Raw genomic sequence first — 21,493 nt, 5'->3', positions numbered from 1 at the left:
TAGCTTTTACGATAACATAAATGTGGACTCCTAATACGTGTTTCATATTAGTAATTGTTTTTTTTAATGGGTGATAATGAAATAGTTACCCCGCCTGCGCTATCGGTATACGCTGGCCGGGACCTTCCTTTTCATTCACATTTATCATCACTCACTGGTGCCCCGCCAGCTTAGACCGTTAGCGCGGGCGGGGTTACCATTAATCATCATCCATTAACCCACCCAGTTCGAACAATCCCCCCTGGAAACTACCGTAGTTAATTCTTGTGACATTCGTCACGATAGAGTATCTGACCTGCTGTCATCCTTACCTATCTTTTACTGGTGTCTTACCAGCGTACTAGTATACTGATAGCTGCCCACGCTACCATTTCATTCTCACACATTACGCAATAAACTCACACTTATAAGCATATTTTATATTGGTCCGATAACTGAAATGCAAATATTAACTCTTCTTTGCATACTGGTGGAAATTCCCATCATAACATTGAATGTCCAAAAAATATATAAAGGAAGAATTTTACTTTAAGTTGATCGTGTCTGGATACCTTTTTTAATGTCCATTGCAGAAAAAAAACCATAGCTGTCAAATTTATTTTTTAACTATTTTAATTTTAAACATGAATTATATCACCTTGATTTATTTCACCAATAAAAAAAATCATGCAAAGAAGGGTTAAATACTGGTTATACAAGGAACGAATATAATAAAGGAACTCAATATATAGATATCAAAGTGGTATGGTTATTTCTATATTTATATCACCATCATTTTAGGTGTTAACTGTCCACTGCTGAAAACAGGCATCTCACATAAGGCTTTACCAGTAGTTGCCAAGCTTGGCAGACGGGTTGGCAGCAGCAGTTAGGCTTTGGTAATGTATTAAGAGGGACGCTGCTGTTCATCCTTGTTTAATTAATTTCCCTTAGTCGCCTCTTACGACACCCACAGGAAAGGAAAGTGTGGAAAAATTATTCAATATTTAAATATAAGTAAAAGAAACAAATATGTTAACATCATATATTTTTATTTCTTTTTATCAATCGATAACTTAAATTACAATTGCAGTGCTGTATCTAAATTGATGAAATAATTTCACAGCTTACAAATTAATTTGTTTTATTGGAACTTGTATGTACACTTATGTGCTCTGGTGTTGAGTAGGTATTTCGGTAACTTACAAACGGGTGATAATTTATGGTTTTTTTTATACCACTGAGGTGGCAAACAAGCATACGGCCCACCTGATGGTAAGCGGTTACCGTAGCCTCAGGCTAGGAGCACAGCAAGAAACACAGGCTCAGCGGTATCAGCGTATTTTACATTATAATCGGGGTCGGCATTAAAGAAAGCAAATATTGTATTACACCTAGACATGTCCTTGATTAAAGTTAAAAATTTCGCTTCTGATTCTAGTGAGGGTACCAGGCAATTCTGGAATGGGTACGCCAGCCCTTCCCCTTTCCCCTTTAAATACACCAATGCTTAATAGTCATCCCGGATAAAGTTATGGCCTACACAGACAAAATATCCCTTACATTTAGATCTGTCTGCTGCCCGTTTGTCCGGGCTTTAAGCCCGACGCGAGACATTCCTTAAGGTGATTTTATTGTGATCATAATAAACCACTAATAATTGCGCGTGCAGTTCAGTAAAAATAAAAAAAATTTTGCTGTCATAATGTCAATGTACATGGTTGTAATTTTTTATTCTATCGTCCGTTTGTAAGAAACCTTTTTTTTCTTTTTTACATACTATAAAATATACGATAATAAAAGGGGGAAAAAGTTTGAAAACTGATTAAGACACTTTTGTTTCTTAGACCATTGATGGTCACGCCATCTATGAACGAGAGGATAAAATCTGAATTTTCATTCCACAAACCTATCTTTAAATTTCTCTAATTTTAGAGACGGCAATACTAAAATTAGAACTAGCTCCAGAGCACTAAATCCCATTTAAAACCCACCGAGAGCACCTGAATATGGGAGCGCAATTTTGCATCCCCGTAAGAGCACCTCACAAAACTTTCACCAACTCCGTTTCAAATTCCAAAATAAACAAAATACTTTGCAAAATGTCATTAGACATTAAAACTAAATATTTGTACCAAATAATAATCATATTGTTATCACTATATACGCGAATTAATAACAAATAAATACGATCTTACAAATTGCATATTTATATTTGAAAAAAACCATGTAAATTAATAACTAAGTCATTGCAGTGAATAAATTAACATAAGATAATTATTTATATCTGCTTCACTGACATTTTAAACTCGGGAATGCCAGACTAGTTTCGAATTCAATAGGAGCTCTTATTTATGAGCGCGGTTCACAACTGTGGCCAGTATAATGTGCTGTATTACTATCAATCGTTTGTTTTGTATTTGCTGCTAATTCTTTACTATTTATTTATTATACAATTCTTATTGGATGAATGAATGAGTATGCTGTATTGAACATTTAGTCAGCGGCGGGAAAATACAAAAAAATGTTCATCTTATCCCTTTTTCGACCATAACTTATATTTATCTTTTTTTTTTATATTGAAGATGTTGCAATTTTTTATTTAATAAGCAAGTTAATTGGTCGAAATTATACGTTGAATCCTATTCCATGGCGTAACTGATAAGTCATGAAAAAAAAAACAGAAAAAAAATTATTAAACATACAAATTCTACAAAACGTCTGATCTTGAAGAAGTAGCAATTATGACAATTAAATAGACTTCCATTTTCAAAATTCCAATACAGTTCTTTTACATTCATTACTACTAAAATCTCAATTGTCACTGGCAGCATACAATACACAGAATACATTTCATTGCGTACAAAAAAGTACTGTTAATCTACCACTGCGTATTCAGAAAAAATAAACTAAGAGCTAGTTATGCAGAAATAGGCCATATTATCCGAAATATCCATATCACATTGCATCTTTCTGCACAATAGGCTCTGTGTAAAAGAAAAAAAAAAACAAAACACTATGATATTAAAATGCTGCTTACTAAGATCAATATAATTTTTATTTACATCTCTACACTCGTGTATTGCTAATTCAATATTGGTATTAAATATACATTACGCTATATAATGTTTACATTAAAATAATAGTGAAAGCATCATTTTATAATTATTTTAAATTAAAATACCTACTTAATCATTCCATGAATGTAATAATACAATAAGACATAATTACAACGTGATTAAGTATTGTTAAAATAGATACTTATTAATTATTATTACGTAAAAAAAAGAACATATTAATTTGGCATAATATTATTTTTAAAAAGTTAAATTATTAAACTTAAGGTAACATTACTCGTTGAGAAATGAGAACACAAATTGAATGAAATAAATAATAGAATCATTGGACTTATTATTAAGGCTATTTATTTAAAAAGTATAAATTAATGAAATAAAAATCGATGGAATTCAACTATATAATTAATAATTTAAATGAAATTATATAATAATAATTAAAATATAAAATTAACTTAGTAATGAATACTGAATTGGAATGAATATGACGTTCTGGATGAAGAGAACTACAATACGAATAACTTTAATGCTACTATTTTATTTCATTCTATACTATTCACATATTAGTTGTGGCTCGTGTGTGTGCGTTTTTGTAAACCATAGATTGATTAAAATAAAAAAAAAATACTCATAAAAGTAATAGACTCAAACATGTTTTACTCCATTCTAGCAATGGAACCCAGATATGGTTTCGGAGATATATTAAAAAAACAGTTAATATATTTAATTATATGTTATTATTAAAAATATACCACAATTATTTTGAAGAGGGTTGACGTCAGGCAGGTGGCCGGTCGTAAAACTAAAAACCAAATCTTTTTGTAATATGGACAAAATCATATTACGCCGACCGCAAATGATTGGGATAAGGGTAGGAAGATGATGATGAATTATTTTGAGAATAAAATAACTAATGTGCATAAGTGGTTATATAGGTAGTGTATGGAAAAATTAATTAGACCTCCCTATATTTATTTATTTATTTAACTCTTTATTGCACCATAAAGATATAAATTTACAATGACAGTTGAAAAATTCAAGTGAAATATAGTATATATTCAACTATAGAAGATATAATTATTTCAAATTGTGTTTCAAAAAACACTGACTTAAAATGTAGTGTAGTGTTTTGATTTAAAAATGAAACCAATCTGGGACAATTTGGGACCAATCTGAAAGTATTTCCTTTCTAATAAAAAAAAAATAATTCCAAATTAGTTTATAACTGACGAAGTTCCGAGGTAATAAACAATCAAATAGAGATCTTTTTGAAGTCGTTTGAAAAAAGAAGTTACAATATGCTAAATCAAAACAGGGTTCTCACAATCATTTTGCTACCACTGTAGGAACGCAAAATTCGACATGACCGTTAATAGGCTTAATAATAAAATACTCATTCAATATATTTATAGTTCTTTATCTAAGCTCGTGACTATCAAACCTTCATTTGTAGTATGAGAGTAAATTGTCTATGGTCTTTAAAAAAGTTCCTAAAAACCAATGTGTTTTACTTTTAAACAAGTCGAATATTACCATTTATATCTCCTAGAATAACTATAAAGGTGGGTATTGACTGAAAACACATCGTTATGTAATATTACAAATAAGATTTCGAATTACGAAGCACTTTGCGATGCTGACCAAAGATACGATTGGAGTTTCAACTTCGAGAACAACTGACGGAATAATCATGTGCAAGTGTCTAATACATCAGCGAATATTCACGTTAATTACATACAAATATTTTAAATGTGAAATAAGAATATAGCTTTATGGTGAAATTAATTTACATTACTTATTTTTTTTTTATATATTACTATAGCTTTTTAAAAACGCAAACTAGTATCAAAGCCGGTCTCTTTTACAAAATAATCTTATTAATAAAAGTATGTTTGCTAAACTGATGCATTAAAACTACTTATTTAAAAAAAAAAAAAAACTTTTTAAATTAGTGTATTACTTGGTAACCTGATTGACCAATAGTATGGTTATAATTTACTCGGAATAATATTAAATGTTTACAATAAAGACATTTAAAATTAAAATAATGTTTAATAATTAGTTAACCTAAACACAATTCTTAGGTTTATTGCCATATTGCAAATATTTATTTTAAATTCTATTCTAATAAACTATACGAACGCTACTGGACCGTTTTAACGTATTTAGAATACATTTCATTAACTACGCTCTAATTGTAATACAAAAGCTACAAATATAAGTTAAGCCGCATCAAAATGTAACAAGGATCATGTAATGTAACGTAATGTGATTATAGCTCTATGGTTAGCTCTATGAGCACTATATAACAAGTGATAGTATTGATTAGAAACATTTTCATTATCGTAAGAAAAAAATTACTCATTAAAGAGCCATATTTTCGTAATATTACATATCACATTACTGATGTAATGCTCCATTCTGAGCTGTAATATTAAATACAAATGCTCCTGGTGAATACACACCCTATAGCTCACGCTGTTGCGTCGAGTATCGATTATTAAGAGAACACAAAGACTTTTGCCGTCACCACACTATTTTTGTTACATTACACGATACATTACATTACAGAATACACAAGTGTGGATGCTGCTTTATTAGTTTAATCCGAAAAATAAGTACGTATTTATAAGTTTTGGGTCACGATGATTCTTTATAAAATGGTGCAAACAGTGATTGAAAATATTCAATCTATTTTGTAGTAACAAAATATTATTTTAATTTGATGTAATACTTAAAACACATATATGACTTTATTGTAACATTTACTTGGCGTCATATATGTAAATAAATTGTAACTATGTAAAAATACGAAGTCTAATGTCAATATTTAATACACTGGCAACATATTTTCCTTAAAAATGGCTGTCTATCGATAGGAGCAAAAAAAAAAATTGCCAAGTAACTTCTTATTTTTCTTATCAAACTTATTACGTAATAAATAGTTTGTAATTATTTACAGATCGTTTATAACTGCATTTAAAAATTATACACACACTTGTACAATAAAGTGTACGAAATTAGAATAAATATATATTAATTAAAATAATAATATTACTATTACAAAAGTATAATGTATGGGTGAAAGCTGTCAGTAGAACAGTCTGGTTATATAATGCAAGCTAGCATTCGGGCTGGCTCAGTCAGTTAATGTAGTGCAAATACTTCGTTTATAGACTAAAGGTTGCCTGGAAGAGATCGCTCTTAGCAATAAGGCCTATTGTTTTCTCGGTGTAATTTTTTTTCTTGTGATTGTTTGTATTTATAATAAGTTTACTATTGTTATCTTATGAAGGAAACAATGAAGAGTATCTATCTATCTATCTATTCGCAAATAAGTAAGTAAAATATTTTTTATATATTTATTATATTATTACATTTTTGTTTCTAGTTTCTATACTCAACAACTCTACAGCAGCAAAGCAAAATGTAATGGTATCAAATAACATAATTGTTTCCTCATCACTGAATAGGTTTAGATGTAAATTCTTCTGACATATAGCGCTACTAGCGATCAAGTGGCAATAGATAGAACTAACTCATAATAGTAATTTTAGTTCCTAAATCGCTCAACAGAGGGATGAACTCTGTACATGTTTATTGCTGTGCACTAGCCAATTCTCTTTTTTAAATAAAAAAAATCAAGATAAATTTAAAGAATGAGGAGATTTTTTTGCTACAGCAAACCACTTGATGTGGAGGGTGAAGCGAATCAAGCTACTGTCATGCGAGTACTGGGTGCAGACAGTAACTGTCAAATTAGCAACTTGCACTATATAAACAGACCTTAAGTAATACTAACTCCCTTACATAGTAGCAATAAATAGTAATCATATATTTATAATATTGTATTATATCTCCATATGTCTTAGGACAGAATTTTATCGTGGCACCAACCAAATTTTATAATTACTCCTCTCCATTCAAAGCTTGACTGAAAGAGATAGAGTTTAGTGATAAAGTCATTCATTGTTTTTCATGTAATTTTTTTTTACCTTTTGGAGAAAACAATAAAGAGTATCAATCAGCGATTTTAAATATTAGCCATTGATTATTAAGTATAAAGTGGAATTTATATAAATAAAGGAGTTAGTAAGTTAATTCTGACTAGTGTTTTGGGAATAAAATTGTGAGCATAGTTTTGTTTACTTAGTAATTACATTACTACACTAGCATTGATGTTTAGGACCAATGTTTGATCAAAAATAAATATTATACTTTCTTTGCCTTGTGCCTCTTTAGTGCTACGTCAGAAACAAGAAAATTATTTGGCATATTTAAGGTACTTGCCTAATACAATTTTCATGGGAGTATATTTTTTTCTTGTTTAATTTAATTTCTCCCTATTATTAAATTTTATTACTTAAAATATATACTTTTTTTATACATTATTTACTTAAAATTATTTCACTTATATTGTCTTAAAATGCCAATGAAACTCAATTGACGAATTATAATTACCTTGTTACAAATCAATAAATGTTTGATCAAACATTTGAACCAACTTTAGAAAACTAAACGAATCGAAGCCACTACATTTTGGCCAATACAATGTATGATTCGATCGTTTGTCCTAATCCATGTCTACTCACTATCACTGTTGTTCGGTCGGTTGCGGTTGCCGCGACGGGGAATGCGCACGCGCAGGTTCCTCCGACTCTTCTGTGTTTTTCTTTTGAACGAATCTGCGGATGATCATTTACAATAGCTTTATCGTTTCAATAAATATACATCTTCGTAAGGACTGAGGGTTTTGACACTCGTTTGTTCCTGCTTACTGGGGGTATTAATTTAGTATATTTTAAATTTTTTTCTAGGAGACCCGGCCCCACCCAAAAAAAGGTGATTACTATCAGAGATACTATCCGATCTCTCTCCAAATACGCCATCGCTTACCCACAAAGAGGTAGCTTATATCCTAATTTAATACAGGATATTTTATATACTGACTAGCTATCCAGCCCGGCGTCACTCGGATAAATAGAATTTTCGAAAATAGTATATAGCCTATGTTACTCGTTAGTAGTTTTTACAGATGAAAGAATTTTTAAAATCGGATCAAAAGTTTTTGACTTTGTTTATTATAAACAAACTAACCTTTCTATACTTTTCAATATTAGTATAGATTTACGCGGTTGGATATACGCAGAAGTTTGAAATTACTCAGTTAGTTATGAAGAGGGCTATGCTAGGAGATTCTCTGCGTGACAGAATCCGAAATAAAGTTATCCACAGAAAAAAAAGTAATTGACATAGCCCGAAGGATAAGCAAACTGAAATGGTTATGCGCTCGCCGAGAAGGGTCGGTAGTAAGGATACGCACTGGTAGACGTCGTCGGTGGTCTGCAGCGTGCCGAGCGCGAGGTGCAGGCGGCGGCCGCGCGGGGGTCGGGCGGCGGGCGCCCACCACTGCACCACGCGGCCCACCACCGGCACGCGCCGCAGCACGCCCTCCTGCCACAGCCGCTCCGCGTTCTCGCGCTCGATGTCCGCCTGCGCCTCCTCTATGCCTGCCTCCCACATACCACCAATAATTAAGAATTGGGGGAGGGATTGCTAATAATGGACACTCAGGGCCCAATTGCAAATAATAACCAGCCAAGTCGAGTCCCACAAGTCCTCTCTGGGAACCATTGTACTGAATTCAAGATGTATTCATCGCGATGGGCTAATTGACATGCCTTTTCATCTTCATTTATCATGCCTCACTGGTGCCTCGCCTGCGTATACTGTTGACACAGACGGAGTAGCTATTCCATTGCCATCCATTAAAAAATAAATCAGGAGCATTCATAACTTTTGGTCATCGCCAATAAGCTAATGGTCTACCTGATCAAACGTAACTATCGCCTGTAGACATGGACACTACCATAGACATACCAGAGTATATTCTGTAGCTCGTGATAACTTTATTGCGTTGACATTCCTGAGGACTAAAGTGTTATGCCTCTGTATCCTGTAATTTCATTACCTACCCTTCAAATCGAAACACAGCCATGATGATAAAATCCAATAAGTAACAAATATGATAACAATTTGTTTACCTTTTTTCAAAACTTCAGTCATGTTTGTAAGCGCCCGGGAGCTTTCTTCCACCTCCTTGCCCGCGTTCTCTACCAGCTCTAGGAGTTCATCCACATCTGTGTCCGCTGTTACCATGCCGAATCTATATAATAATACAATTGAAACTATTAAAGAAGAAAAACTATTATTATAACAGGCGTTATCTGTCCACCGCTGAACATAGACCTCCACTATGGGGGGATATTTTCAGTAGACATTATAGTATATATTGATTTTTTTTTTATGGGTGAAAATGGAATGGTAACTTCGCCTGGCCTAACGAGATATGCTGGCGGAGCACCAGTGAAGGGTGATAGATAAGAAAGAAAACAGGCCAGTTAGCCCATCATGATGAATTCATCAGGAATGAACAATGATAGTTTCCAGGGGGAACCGCGAGGAGTTCGACCTGGTTTGGTATATTGCTAGCAATGGGATTCTCCATTACTAACAATCCCTTTCCCCTATAGTATATATTTTAGTAGTAGTAGCTTAGTAGGCGGTTTGACAAGCGCAGTTAGCTAACAGAACTTAATGGTGGAAGGGTGGGCAGCAGCATCCCTCTTAAAACGTCACTAAAGCCTTACTGGGGTTGGCAAAACTCCCCTCATGGAGAAAGCTTATGCTCAGCAGTGGATAATTAATAGTCAGCTATTGAATGAATGAAAATGATACTTAATACCAGGGAGACTTTGTATAAAAGTCGATTGCTTGAGTACCTCTGTCCCATTTGTGTATTCGTGTAAAGTAGTTGTGTTTGCATGGCTGTGTTTCGGTTTGTAGGGTGGGATATGGCGTGAATTTACTGGGTACGGAGGAATAACACCTGAGTCCTCAGGAATGGCAACGCATGGGGGGTATCATGGGCGAAACAGTATACTCTGTTATGTCCATGGTACTGCTCATGTCTATAGGCGACGGTTACCACTTTCCATCAGGTGGGCCGTCAGCTTGTTTGCCATTCTAAGTTGTATAAAAAATAATAGCACATATACAACAAGAGAGAATAAAAAAAGAAAATATATCGACATTTCGTCAATAGGCTAAATATCTTTCTTTTTCGGGAAGAGAACCCCAATAGATGGACACTGACCGCACACAAGCGAGCCCATCCTCGCCGTCGCCGCAGGAGAAGGCGCCATCTGTTGCCCGCAGTGTGTCAACTAGCTGCCGGTTGAGGGAGTTGATCTCATCCGCGGACGCGTCCTCCCAGCCAGCCGGCACGTATCGCACGCCACCCAGACCTGTTCACACATGTTTGTCAGGGGGGAAAGGGATTGTTAATAATGGGATCAAATAGTCCCATTACTAGTAATATATTCTGTCAGGTCGACTTCCATGCGGTTCCCCTGACAATTATCGTGGTTAATTCTAGTTGAATTCGTCAGGATGGGCTAACTGACCTGCCTTTTTATCCTCACCTATCATCTCTCACTGGTGTCAAATCAAGATAGACCAATAGTCCTGAATTCATTCACATTATTTTTCTATCTCTTTATTTTCTACATACATATTTATTATGTACATATAAAATGCGGGGAGACTAGTCTATCTTCACATTGGGGGGAAAGGGATTATTAGTAATGGAGATTAAAAACCTCATTGTTAGCAATATACCCACCCAACCAGGTTAACCTCTTCGTGGTTCTCCCTAGAAACTATCATGGTTAATTCCTGATGAATTCATCATGATGGGCTAACTGGCCTATTTTCATTCTCATCTATCACCCTTCACTGGTGCTCCGCCAGTATATCCCGTTAGCGTAGGCGGGGTTACCATTTCATTTTCACCCATCAAAAAGTCTATCTTCACTAATAAAAAAAAAGCAAAAAGATATAATGTGTTTCGGTTTGAAGGGTGGGATATGGCGTGAATTTACGGGGTACAGAGGAATAACACTTGAGTCCTCAGGAATGGTAACGCTGGGGGGGTATCATAAGCGAAACAGTATACTCTGTGATACTGCTCATGTCTATAGGCAACGGTTACCACTTTCTATCAGGTGAGATATCAGCTTGCCATTCTAAGTAGTAGATATAAAAAAAAAAAAACTTTGTGTGCCGTCAAGCAGGCACATCGTTGCCAACAAAGGAATTAAAAAAAATACTGGGTTAGCGACCTGCCCAGCCGGGCACGTGCACGAGCCGCAGCGGCGGCCTCTGGCGCACGCGGTCTGCGAAGGCGTCTCGCAGCGCCACGGTGGCGCGCAGCACGAGCAGCTGCGCGGCCAGCTCGGCCGCCCACGCGCGCACGCGCTCCTCCTCGCCGCCCGCCGCCTCCTCCGCCTCCCCCGCCACCCCCGCCACCCCCGCCACCTCCTCGCCGCACACGCCCTCCAGCGGGCAGTAGCGCAGCACCACGCCGTACGACTCCGTCTCGCACACTTCTATACTTATCTACGCGGACGAAATATAATATACTAATACTTATTAATAAGTATAATAAGATTATAATCCAACTATGTGTGCACAAAGAATAGTACATTACTGCAGCGGCCAGCAACTGAGGCATTGATGGACGAACGTGCAAATGTGGGCCGAGGCGTAGCCGAGGCACACATACGTGAGTCACAAACACAACTGCTTCACGGTAGAAACACGAATGGGACAGAGGTAGCCAAGTAACCGACTTTTGTACAAAGTACAAAAAACATAGAATATACATAGAAATAAAAAGTTGAAAGAGCGTGATCTATTAACATAAACAATCTATATGCTTATTCTAGTGTGTGGTGTGAGGAAATTTATTTAATCGCTACCACTAATCGCTATTCGGTGGATCAATAAACGAATATACTAATTACCATATCCGCTTCCCGTTGCAGTACTTGTCCCAACCACGAGTTGAGCTTGTCATAGTACGGCGGCGGTTTCTCGATGCCGGGCGGCGCGAACTGGAACGCCACACACGCAGATGCTTTACTTATTGCTTCCTGCAAAAAAAAAAAAAATTAAATAGATCCTTTAACCATTACACACTTAAGCATTTCGAACGAGACCCTGTCGCGCATCAAATGTATTCCGATTTGCGCTATCTCGAGTACCTCTCGCCACTTATAAATATTATGTTTATATTTTTATCTGGAGTGATACCTTTTCGCCCGTTTGTATTTCTTATAGAGCTTAGTGTATATTTATTGTATGCTCGTTCGAATTTAGTGCGTGCGCCAGTGCGCCAGTTGATATCATTTCACAGAAAAACCCCTCGCATTAAGTGATTAATTAACGTTTATCTAAATTGTATCAGTAAGTACTTTGTTAATAGGATAGCTAAGTCGAACAAACTGACTGCGGTCTGTGAATTCAAATGTAATAGTCGAATATCGCCGTACTAAGGTCACATGAATAGCAAGCAGTCAACACTGATTGCAGTGTGGCGTTTTGCATAAAAAAAATATGGTGTTGCCGATCTTCCGCTGACGGAAAATAGGCACGCGTACGACCGAATAGAGGTCAGTCAGTCGGGCATTAGAATTCTAAACGTAATAACCGATCGTCCACGTAGTGTGACTGGGAGTAGCAAATTGTACCTAGTATGCCAATACATATATTGGCGTTCTGTCGCGGATGATCGGCGACTGAAAATCGCCTTAATGTTATGGCAAAGTAAGATTGATTTTTAGCTTAAATTTACGAATTATTCAAATTGACTCTGTTACTTGCTTCGTGTTTACCTGATGTATTTGAATACTCAAATACATACGTAATAAATTTAATTATAATATGATTTTGCTATATAGTTGTTAATTCATAGCATACTTACGACTATATCAACGTTAGCTGGTTCGTCGCCACCGGGCGGGTCGCTCTGCAAACAAATTCAGTTATTTTATTCATTGAATTTACAGGGTGCAGAGGGCTATCATGGGCGAAACAGTGTACTCTGTTGTGTCCATGGTACTGCTCATGTCTATAGGCAATGGTTACCACTTTCCATCAGGTGGGCTGTCAGCTTGTTTGCCATTCTAAGTTGTATAAAAAAAAAAAAAAATTTTGCTCTGTATAAAAAGGGATTTATTTGTTCTTTTACATAACATCCAGAAGCCATAAAGAAAATATAATAATATTTTACGTTCCCTTTTAAAAATCATTAAAATAAAATATGTTTTGACATTATCACACTTACCTTTTAGAGTTGTAATAAAAAAGAACTTCCATTAAAGTGTTGTAATATATTTAATAGTATCATTGATTACGGGGTAATTGTTCTGTAATAACTTCTGTAAAGAGCAGTGACTGATTTATCAGTGGGCTGTGAAAGCTGGAGCCAAGGGTAACCAATATTAGAGATAGCAAATTTAGATATTCAAGTAAGGGCGGGTAAATTTGAACAACTTGCTGGCGACAAATATGTAAATTCACCACTGTATAAAGTTAAAATAGCGACGTTGTCCGTCGTGATGTTTTTTCTTTTATGAATGAAAATGGCATGGTAACCCCGCCCGCGCTATCGGTATACACTAGCCGGGTACCAGTGAGCGGTGATAGGTGAGGATGAAAGGCAGGTCAGTTAGCCCATTATGACAAATTCAACGATAAATTGGTCACGATAGTTTCCAGGGGGAACCGTGTGGAGCTCGACCAGACAGGGTATATATTGATAGCAATGGGGACTAACCTCCCCATTACTAACAATCCCCCCCCCCCCCGTTATGATGTTCCGACTGTTGGCGGTGTGGGCAAGTCCACAGGAGTGGTCAGTACGTACCAACAGGTGGTATCGAGGGCGGTCGGCGTCGATTGCAGACGGCGAGCAGGCGGGCAGTACTCACCAGCAGGCGCAGGCGCGCGGCGGCGACGGCGGCACGCGCGGCGCCGGCGGCCCGCAGCGCGGCGGCGAGGCGGCGCGCGAGGCGGGCGGCGCCGGCCGCGCGCGCGCAGCTCCACAGCGGCAGCGCGGCCAGGCGCGCGCCGCCGCCCGCCAGCCCGGCCAGCGCCGCCAGCGCACCCTCGCGGCTGCCCGCCTGCACACGCACACACACACACACACCGCGCACTCGCATTACATACCACCAACAACTACGGGTCACGAATGTCGCTACTACCCAGAAATTTATATTTTGGCTTCCTCTGTATATTGAAAGTGAGATAAAGTCATTAAAAAGCGATCACATCATTTTACCCATGTCGTTTTGGCTCACACTAGTGGGATATCTAACTGTATTTATTTAAATTGAGTTTTTCATTTCAATATTTATGCATTAATCAATATCTGTTATTAAACCAATACAGATATCGTAACTATATATCGTACTATATTTCGCTAGCTTCTGTTAAGAAGCTGACAATGCATCTGATACAACAAAACTAACAAACTGATCTAGATACAGTAGTAACGGTTACTTAATGGAGTTAATATTAGTCCCAGTTATTAACAAAATACCCTGTCAACTTCCACGTGATTCCTCTCCCCCTCCTCAACCCTGAAAATTATTACGGTTAAATCCTGACGATTTAATCACAATAAGTCGACAGATCTCATTTCATCCCCACCTATCATCTCACAGTTATATATACCCAATTAAATCCGACACCACCGACAGGAATTTTGAGATATCATCACAGATGACATCCATCTTATTTTACTTTATATTTGTCCCAATGAATAATTTATATAAATATGAAAGCTAAACAGCTGCCAAGTAATTACAAAACTTTATAATTTTTTTATGCAACTTAGAATGGCAAAGAAGCTGGCTGCCCACCTGATGGAAAGTGGTAACCGTTGCCTATAGACATGAGCAGTACCATGGACATAACAGAGTATACTGATTTGCCCATGATACTCTACATATGTTGCCATTCCTAAGGACTCGGGTGTTATTTCTCTGTACCCTGTAAATTCACTGCCATATCCCATCCTTCAAACAGAAAAACAGCCATACAAACACAATTTGACGTTCATAAGCGGCTAAAATGTCCTACATGAATAAATGATTTTTGAATTTTTGAATTTGAATTTGAATTGCCCGAACAAACAACTTTTGTACAAAGTCTCCCTCTGGTATTATTTATTTTTAATAAATAATTCATTTAAAGTGGTAAAGGTTGTCTGTAAGAGATTGCCCTAGTGATAAGACCGCCTTTTGTACCTTTATGTGTATATTTCAATTTGTATTTATGTTACTGTATTTCACTTGAATTATTCACTTGTCATTGTATATTTTTTATTTATGGTGCAATAAAGAGTTAAATAAATAAATAATATAAATAAATAAGAACACTTACCGCATTGACACCTTTGGAGTGATCATTAGCTATGATGGGTTCTGGAATTTTATAAAATGTCTGTATGGATGGTTAAAGAAATGTTTTACTGGTTTACTGTTTAATCTAAGATACAATAGTTTTCCAGATAAATAACATACTGTACTTGTACAATTGTATCGTTGTGTTTGTAAATTGTCTTGTTTATTTTCTATATTGTATAATGCAAATAAAGTATACTCATTCATTCATTCATTCATAAATATGAGGTAACAAACATATAAAAATATAAATTAAATTGAGAACTTCCTTATTTTCTGAAGTTGATTAAAAAAAAAAAAAGTATCGTCTTCTTAGTGTCTTTAGTTGAATTACCAAAAACTGACCCTACAAATCTTTACAAATTCCTAAAAAATTTCACAGTTAAAATTCTAGATTTAAACTCTAAAAACAAATAGATCTTAAGCATGTTCAATTTTCAACCGACTTCAAAAAAATGGTTATCAATTCGGTTGTATTCTTTTTTTATGTTTCATACCTCACAACTCTGTCAGTTCTAAACCGATTTGGAAAATTATTTTTTAACTGAAAGTATATATTTACAGATTAATCCCATAGAAATTTTATTAAAATCGGATCAGTAGTTTCGTTTTTGGATCAAAATAACTGGTTTTGTGCCAATTCAAGTCGGTTTTTTTGTGGGTCACGACCTTTAATTATTATTTGTAATTTTTATTGTAAAAGGATACGACAGTCGGTAAGCCCGGTACTCCAAACCACGGCCCGGGTGTTAATGTCAGAGAATCTGGTAAACTAAAAGTCTGAAACAAATAAGAAACATTGCTCAAATAATTAAAAAAATAAAACTAGAAACGCCGCTAGAAACTATAATGGTTAATTCCTAGTGAATTCATCATTAAGAGCAAAATTACCCATTGGTACCCTGCCACCATATTTATTTATATGCTTTTGTACATCCACTTATAACACAGATATTAGGTTATAACGAAAAAGTATGCAGGTGGATTTCTTCCTTAAAGGGATTTTTTCCAGTTAATCTTGCATATATTCAAATCCATTAAAAAAGTATGATATATTTATCTACCAATAACATGCTAGAAATATAATTAAAAGTTCCATTTTCAAATTTGTAAAAAAAAATATCCTAGTTTAAAAATGAACTTTGTAGCATAGAAAATTAAGTACAATTATATATTCTCACCTGATCTCTGCCAGACACAGCTGGGAGAGCTAACGCGTGGCCTCGCACGTGCAAATGGATGTTCCTAGTCTTGCAGATAGCACCCAGGCTTGCCAGCGGCGAACTCCAACCTAAAGGGGGCGCGCCGACCTCACCGAGCACCAGTAAGGGAATTCGATTCGCCGCTACGTCTTCCTCGCATAACCTCTCCAGAGCTTCTACATCCATTCCACGACCTGTAAGTTGTTTTAATGGTAATTTGTGAGTTTGAAGAATATAAAATATATTAATTATTAGAACAAAGTCGTCTATATGGGTACCTCATCAAATCATTGAGATGACCGGAGGTAAATCCTTTCTGAAACTGATGACCGTAACCTTTCCTACTCTCCAACTATCTATTCCATTCACGATACTGGTTTCGTATAATTTTTTTGCTTTAGATTCATTGAAACCCTCGCCTCTGGAACGCGCGGAAGTCTGTCTCTCATAGCATCAAGAGACTTCAGTCTATACCGTTATAAATAAAAAAATTTATGTTCACTTTTATAGTTTATTCAAGCAGTAGGTATTATTTATTATTGTCATCTTCGTGTATAATATAGTATATCTTATATATGTGTAAGTATATCTGTTATTTTATATATTTATTTGTTTATATATATGTACTAGGAGAGAATGCTTTTAGTATTAATTCCGCTTTGTATACATACATGTACTAATGAATAAATAAATAAAAAGAAAAATATTTAATATAATATATATATATATATATATATATATATATATATATATATATATATATATATATATATATATATATATTTATTTATTTATTTATTTATTAAAATGATATTAAGAGATAAAGTGCAAGTGTGTGTAACAGTTGTCTAGTACTTGTAACTCTGTTAATTCAATAAATTAACCTATTTCAGTTAAATTATTCAGATTAATTTCATGTAAATAGCAGTAAAATAATGAATATATAAATAATAACAGTTAAATTGGAGCTAATAAACATAAATTATTATAAATTAACTAGCTTAAATTATAACAATAACTAATTTTATATTCAAGCTTATTTTGTATCAATATTTTATATTCTCCTAATTACCTTAATACTTTATGATTTCACAATATTTAGAGGACAATGCGAAAGCAAACAACTTACGAGAGCAAGTTTACAAACAAAATTACTCAATTATCAGTAACAGAGCCTCACTGGCATTATTATTATTGTTAGATAGTATTCGAGTACATTTGTCAACCAACGTCAAAAAAGGAAGACGTTCTTAATTCAATGATATTTCTTAAAATGTGAAGGTCAACTTAACAGAGATGAAGATTGAGATCCGTTTCTATTTAATAAAAATCCATTCCCCCTCCCTAGTTTCATAACTCCTGGAGAAGAGTACAAAATGATACTAAAATGACAGGAAAAAATAAGAAAGATGAACTATCGAAAACAATAATTTTCACAGTTGCTTTTATAAACTGTGAGCCATACAGAAAAAAAATGTATGTATGTATGTATATATGTATATATTTCTACAAGAAATATCTTTGTTGATATCCCATGCATAACCTACCAGGGGTTAGGAGGATAGAAGTCCCCATGTCTGCATGGAAATTACAACTTTCATACAAAGTATGAAATATTTTTATAACAGTATCTATATTACCTGATGCATTTACTGGGACAGGTCTGACACAAGCCAACGGTAGACTCAGCTGCCTACATAAATGCTGCACCACACCTAGTGGACTGGCCACACAGCTGTAGATGCAAGGAAGCCGATTTGTGAATGCCAGTGCTGAAAATAAAGAACTTTTAATAGTATCTCTTTCTCAGCGTAACTAGATGAATGGAGAAATATATGTAAAATTATTATGATATTATAAAACAAATAAAAATTGTGGAAAAATTACTCAGATCTTTCTATTGTCTTCAGGGAATTTTTGTTATCACTATAAGAATATCTTTATATTTAAACTATAATGGAGATGTCGGTAGGGGCCGCCCTAGACGGACGTATGTCGACCAAATAGTGTGTGAACTCCGACGAGCGTGTATGACAAGATGATGAATGGGAAGAAGAAAGAGGTTTGTTTGAATCGAAGCATTTGTTCCATTGTTTCTGCCTAAATGGGAGACAGGCGTGAGAATGTATGTATGTTAAACTATAATCATGAAAACCACGAGTGTGTAACTCTTCTGTAGGGGAGAAAGGGATTGTTAGTAATGGAAACTGAGAATCCTATTGCTAGCAATATACCCAACCAGGTCGATTTCTCCTCGCGAAAAACTATTATGGTTAATTCCTGATGAATTCATCATGATGGGCTAACTGGCCTGTTTTCATTCTCATCTATCACCCTTCACTGATGCTCCGCCAGCGTATCCCGTTAGCGCAGGCTACCATACCATTTTCACGATAAAAAATAAAGATGATTTCTATTCTATGCTAAACAATTTCACTAAATAAATTATTTAAATGTCAAATGTAATAATAGCATTGTTGTAATAAATGAGTAAATAAAACATTTATCATTTATTTAACAGCTAAAAATGAGGACTATATGTAGCACAAATGATATGATGCCAAAATTACAGTATAAAATAATTTATGGCACCCATGAACTATCAAAAATATGATTTTAGGAGTACAGTATTGCTTTATAAATATAACAGATTTTCACTGGATATTATCACTCTAGTCCATTAATAATAGATAAAAAAAAATATATAAATTCAAAATAGGCTGTTTCATATTATAAAAGTACTAATATAAACTGCAATTCAAGGTCATTAATATATTATATTTGTACAACAGGCATGGTGAATGAAATTTTTATAACTATATTATAAGACATACCACCATCTTCTAAGTACCGAGGATATCTGTGATGCAGCAACATTCTCGTAACACGGACCAGGCCTTCCAGGTGTTCTTGGTGATAAAATGCATTGTAATCTGTTAACCTGCACAATAAATAAAAATCCCTTACTCCTATTCTTTAGCCATCATTTTTTTTTTTTTATAAGACAAGGAGTAAATAAGCACTTACTATCAGGTGAGTTAAATGTTCACCTGATGGTAAGTGATTACCACTATGGTAAGTAAATTGCAGGCTGACAACACAAGTATTTTGAGCTCTCTAGCTCAAAACAATAATGATGACAACATTTTTATTAGGTTTATTGAGAGAGTATAGTATTTTATACATATTTATTACAATTAAAAATAAAAAGATTGCTTTTACTAGAATTTGCTCTTCATAGAAAAGCTCTTTAATAAACATGACAAAGTTTTAAATTGTTAAAAATGAGTAATAACAATTTTCTACTACAGCAATACCTGTTTACAAGATTTTGTTAATTTCTAACACTGTTATGTATTAACATGTAATCAGTTAACACAAAACATAAATGAATTTTATTGTTAAGTGTGCTATAATAATACTAATCTTATCCAGTTAATTATGACTCAAGGTAACTGATAACAGATCAAATTATGTTAATTTTTATAGTTTTTACCTATAAATGCAATACTTACCGAAACATATGAGCCATCCATCTTGTGGTTTCACATGCAATTGTCGCTCCAAGTCGCGCTGCATGAGTTCTTTCCAAACGACCAAATAAAGCAGAGATACTATGAGATAGAATGGCGGCACGGGTCACTGCATCTGTAGGCAGCAAGGGTGGCTCCACACTATCACCATTAGGGTCGGTTTTCAACACTAGTTCTTCTAAAATCTTCAATATCTCGTCCATAGAAGACTCTTGAGGCTCAAAGAAGCCGGTGCTTATTTTTCGCGATTCACACTTCTTTTCCTCTTCTGTAGCATCCTGGGCATTGACTACGGCTTCCAGCCGTCCCACCACTTCAGAAACTTGGAACTCTAGACCACCGAAAGGACGCCGGTCCTGTTGACAAGCGATAATGTTAGCAGTGTTCGTGTCTTATATAAAACATTAAATGTAGCGTGTTTTACCATGTCTACGTGAACCTCATCCCTAGGGCTGGGTTTATTGGATTCTGCGTCAGAAGCTGGTGCATCACTCATGCTGCGTGGCGGATTTTTCTCAAAAATAGTAAACCAACATGAAAATCTGTAAACGTCACTTCTTACTTCAATTTATTGTTTTGACACTATTAATTTTTTTATGGATGACTGTGTTTGACGTTATGACGATGACGTCGACGTGTTTCATTTTATCAAAACTTGCCAAATAGATATTCACAAAAAAATTAAAATGAACTAATACTTTAATGAAAGTAAATAACAAAATTGTTATTTATTTATTAGTAAAATAAATATATACTGTGGTAATATTAACTGTTAAACGTAAAGAGTTAATATCATCTGAAAATATTACTCGATTTTGTGGCATCTAAAGAATAATGCCTAGCTTATATCTTAATATTTTAATTTCATACTTTTATAAAATTTTCTATTAGGTTCATGATAAACTACATTTATAAAAATTTAGCTAAAAATCTATTAAAAATTTAAATTCAGATCAGTTGTTAGATCAAAATTTTGCTGTTATATCCAGAGAGCAAGTAATCATTATATTTTTGTTATATTTATATCGAATAGAAATTTTAATTTTAGAGGCATACAATTGTGGCACATAAACAACCTTTGTACATTTTTAAAATATTACAAAAATACTAGCCAATATGCCTGCCAAGTGTGGCAATTACTGGCAAAACCTATGTTATGTAGAGGCCTATATTCAACAGTGGGCAACTAAAGTCTACATAAAAAAATAAAAATAAAATAGCTAAAGGCAGGGCACTAGTGAAGGATGGTAAGCGAAGATGAAAGTTGGGCTGGCTCATCGTGATGAGTATTAATCACGATGACTTCTAAAAAGAACAACGTGGAGTTGGATAACAATAAGCTCGCTAATATTACAATACAGTAATAATTTTGAGAATGTTTATTACTTGTCTGT

At 34.9% G+C, this 21,493-nt stretch overlaps 1 protein-coding gene across 1 annotated transcript; it reads right to left on the bottom strand.

The window, feature by feature from the left end:
• Window positions 1-1,010: 1,010 nt before the first annotated feature.
• Window positions 1,011-20,691, bottom strand: LOC113514038 (pyridoxal-dependent decarboxylase domain-containing protein 1). Its single transcript, XM_052893942.1, has 16 exons — window positions 20,524-20,691; window positions 20,082-20,455; window positions 19,401-19,507; window positions 18,207-18,338; window positions 16,546-16,760; window positions 16,073-16,144; window positions 15,345-15,404; window positions 13,889-14,080; window positions 12,880-12,924; window positions 11,921-12,049; window positions 11,237-11,513; window positions 10,210-10,360; window positions 9,098-9,219; window positions 8,377-8,563; window positions 7,646-7,738; window positions 1,011-6,987 (listed from the first exon to the last, which is right to left on the bottom strand). Exons 1-15 carry the CDS (start codon window positions 20,593-20,595, stop codon window positions 7,648-7,650), a joined length of 2,226 nt encoding a protein of 741 aa, XP_052749902.1. The 5' UTR covers window positions 20,596-20,691; the 3' UTR covers window positions 1,011-6,987; window positions 7,646-7,647.
• Between the last annotated feature and the right edge of the window lie 802 nt (window positions 20,692-21,493).

Source organism: Galleria mellonella, unplaced genomic scaffold (assembly GCF_026898425.1).
Source record: "Galleria mellonella isolate WM207_F2 unplaced genomic scaffold, CSIRO_AGI_GalMel_v1 utg116, whole genome shotgun sequence".
Classification (NCBI taxonomy): domain Eukaryota; kingdom Metazoa; phylum Arthropoda; class Insecta; order Lepidoptera; family Pyralidae; genus Galleria; species Galleria mellonella.
The sequence above is the reverse complement of the archived record's forward strand: the minus strand, read 5'-3'. Positions and strand labels throughout refer to the sequence as shown.

What these genes read in the sequence shown, in the direction of transcription:
- LOC113514038 (XM_052893942.1), bottom strand. Translation starts at nt 20,595, where the DNA reads ATGAGTGATGCACCAGCTTCTGACGCAGAATCCAATAAACCCAGCCCT. An exon ending in ACTCCAAAGGTGTCAATGCG is followed by an intron (nt 14,081 to 15,344) that starts GTAAGTGTTCTT and finishes GTGCGTGTGCAG; the next exon opens with GCGGGCAGCCGCGAGGGTGC. An exon ending in GACTGAAGTTTTGAAAAAAG is followed by an intron (nt 8,564 to 9,097) that starts GTAAACAAATTG and finishes TGTGGGAGGCAG; the next exon opens with GCATAGAGGAGGCGCAGGCG.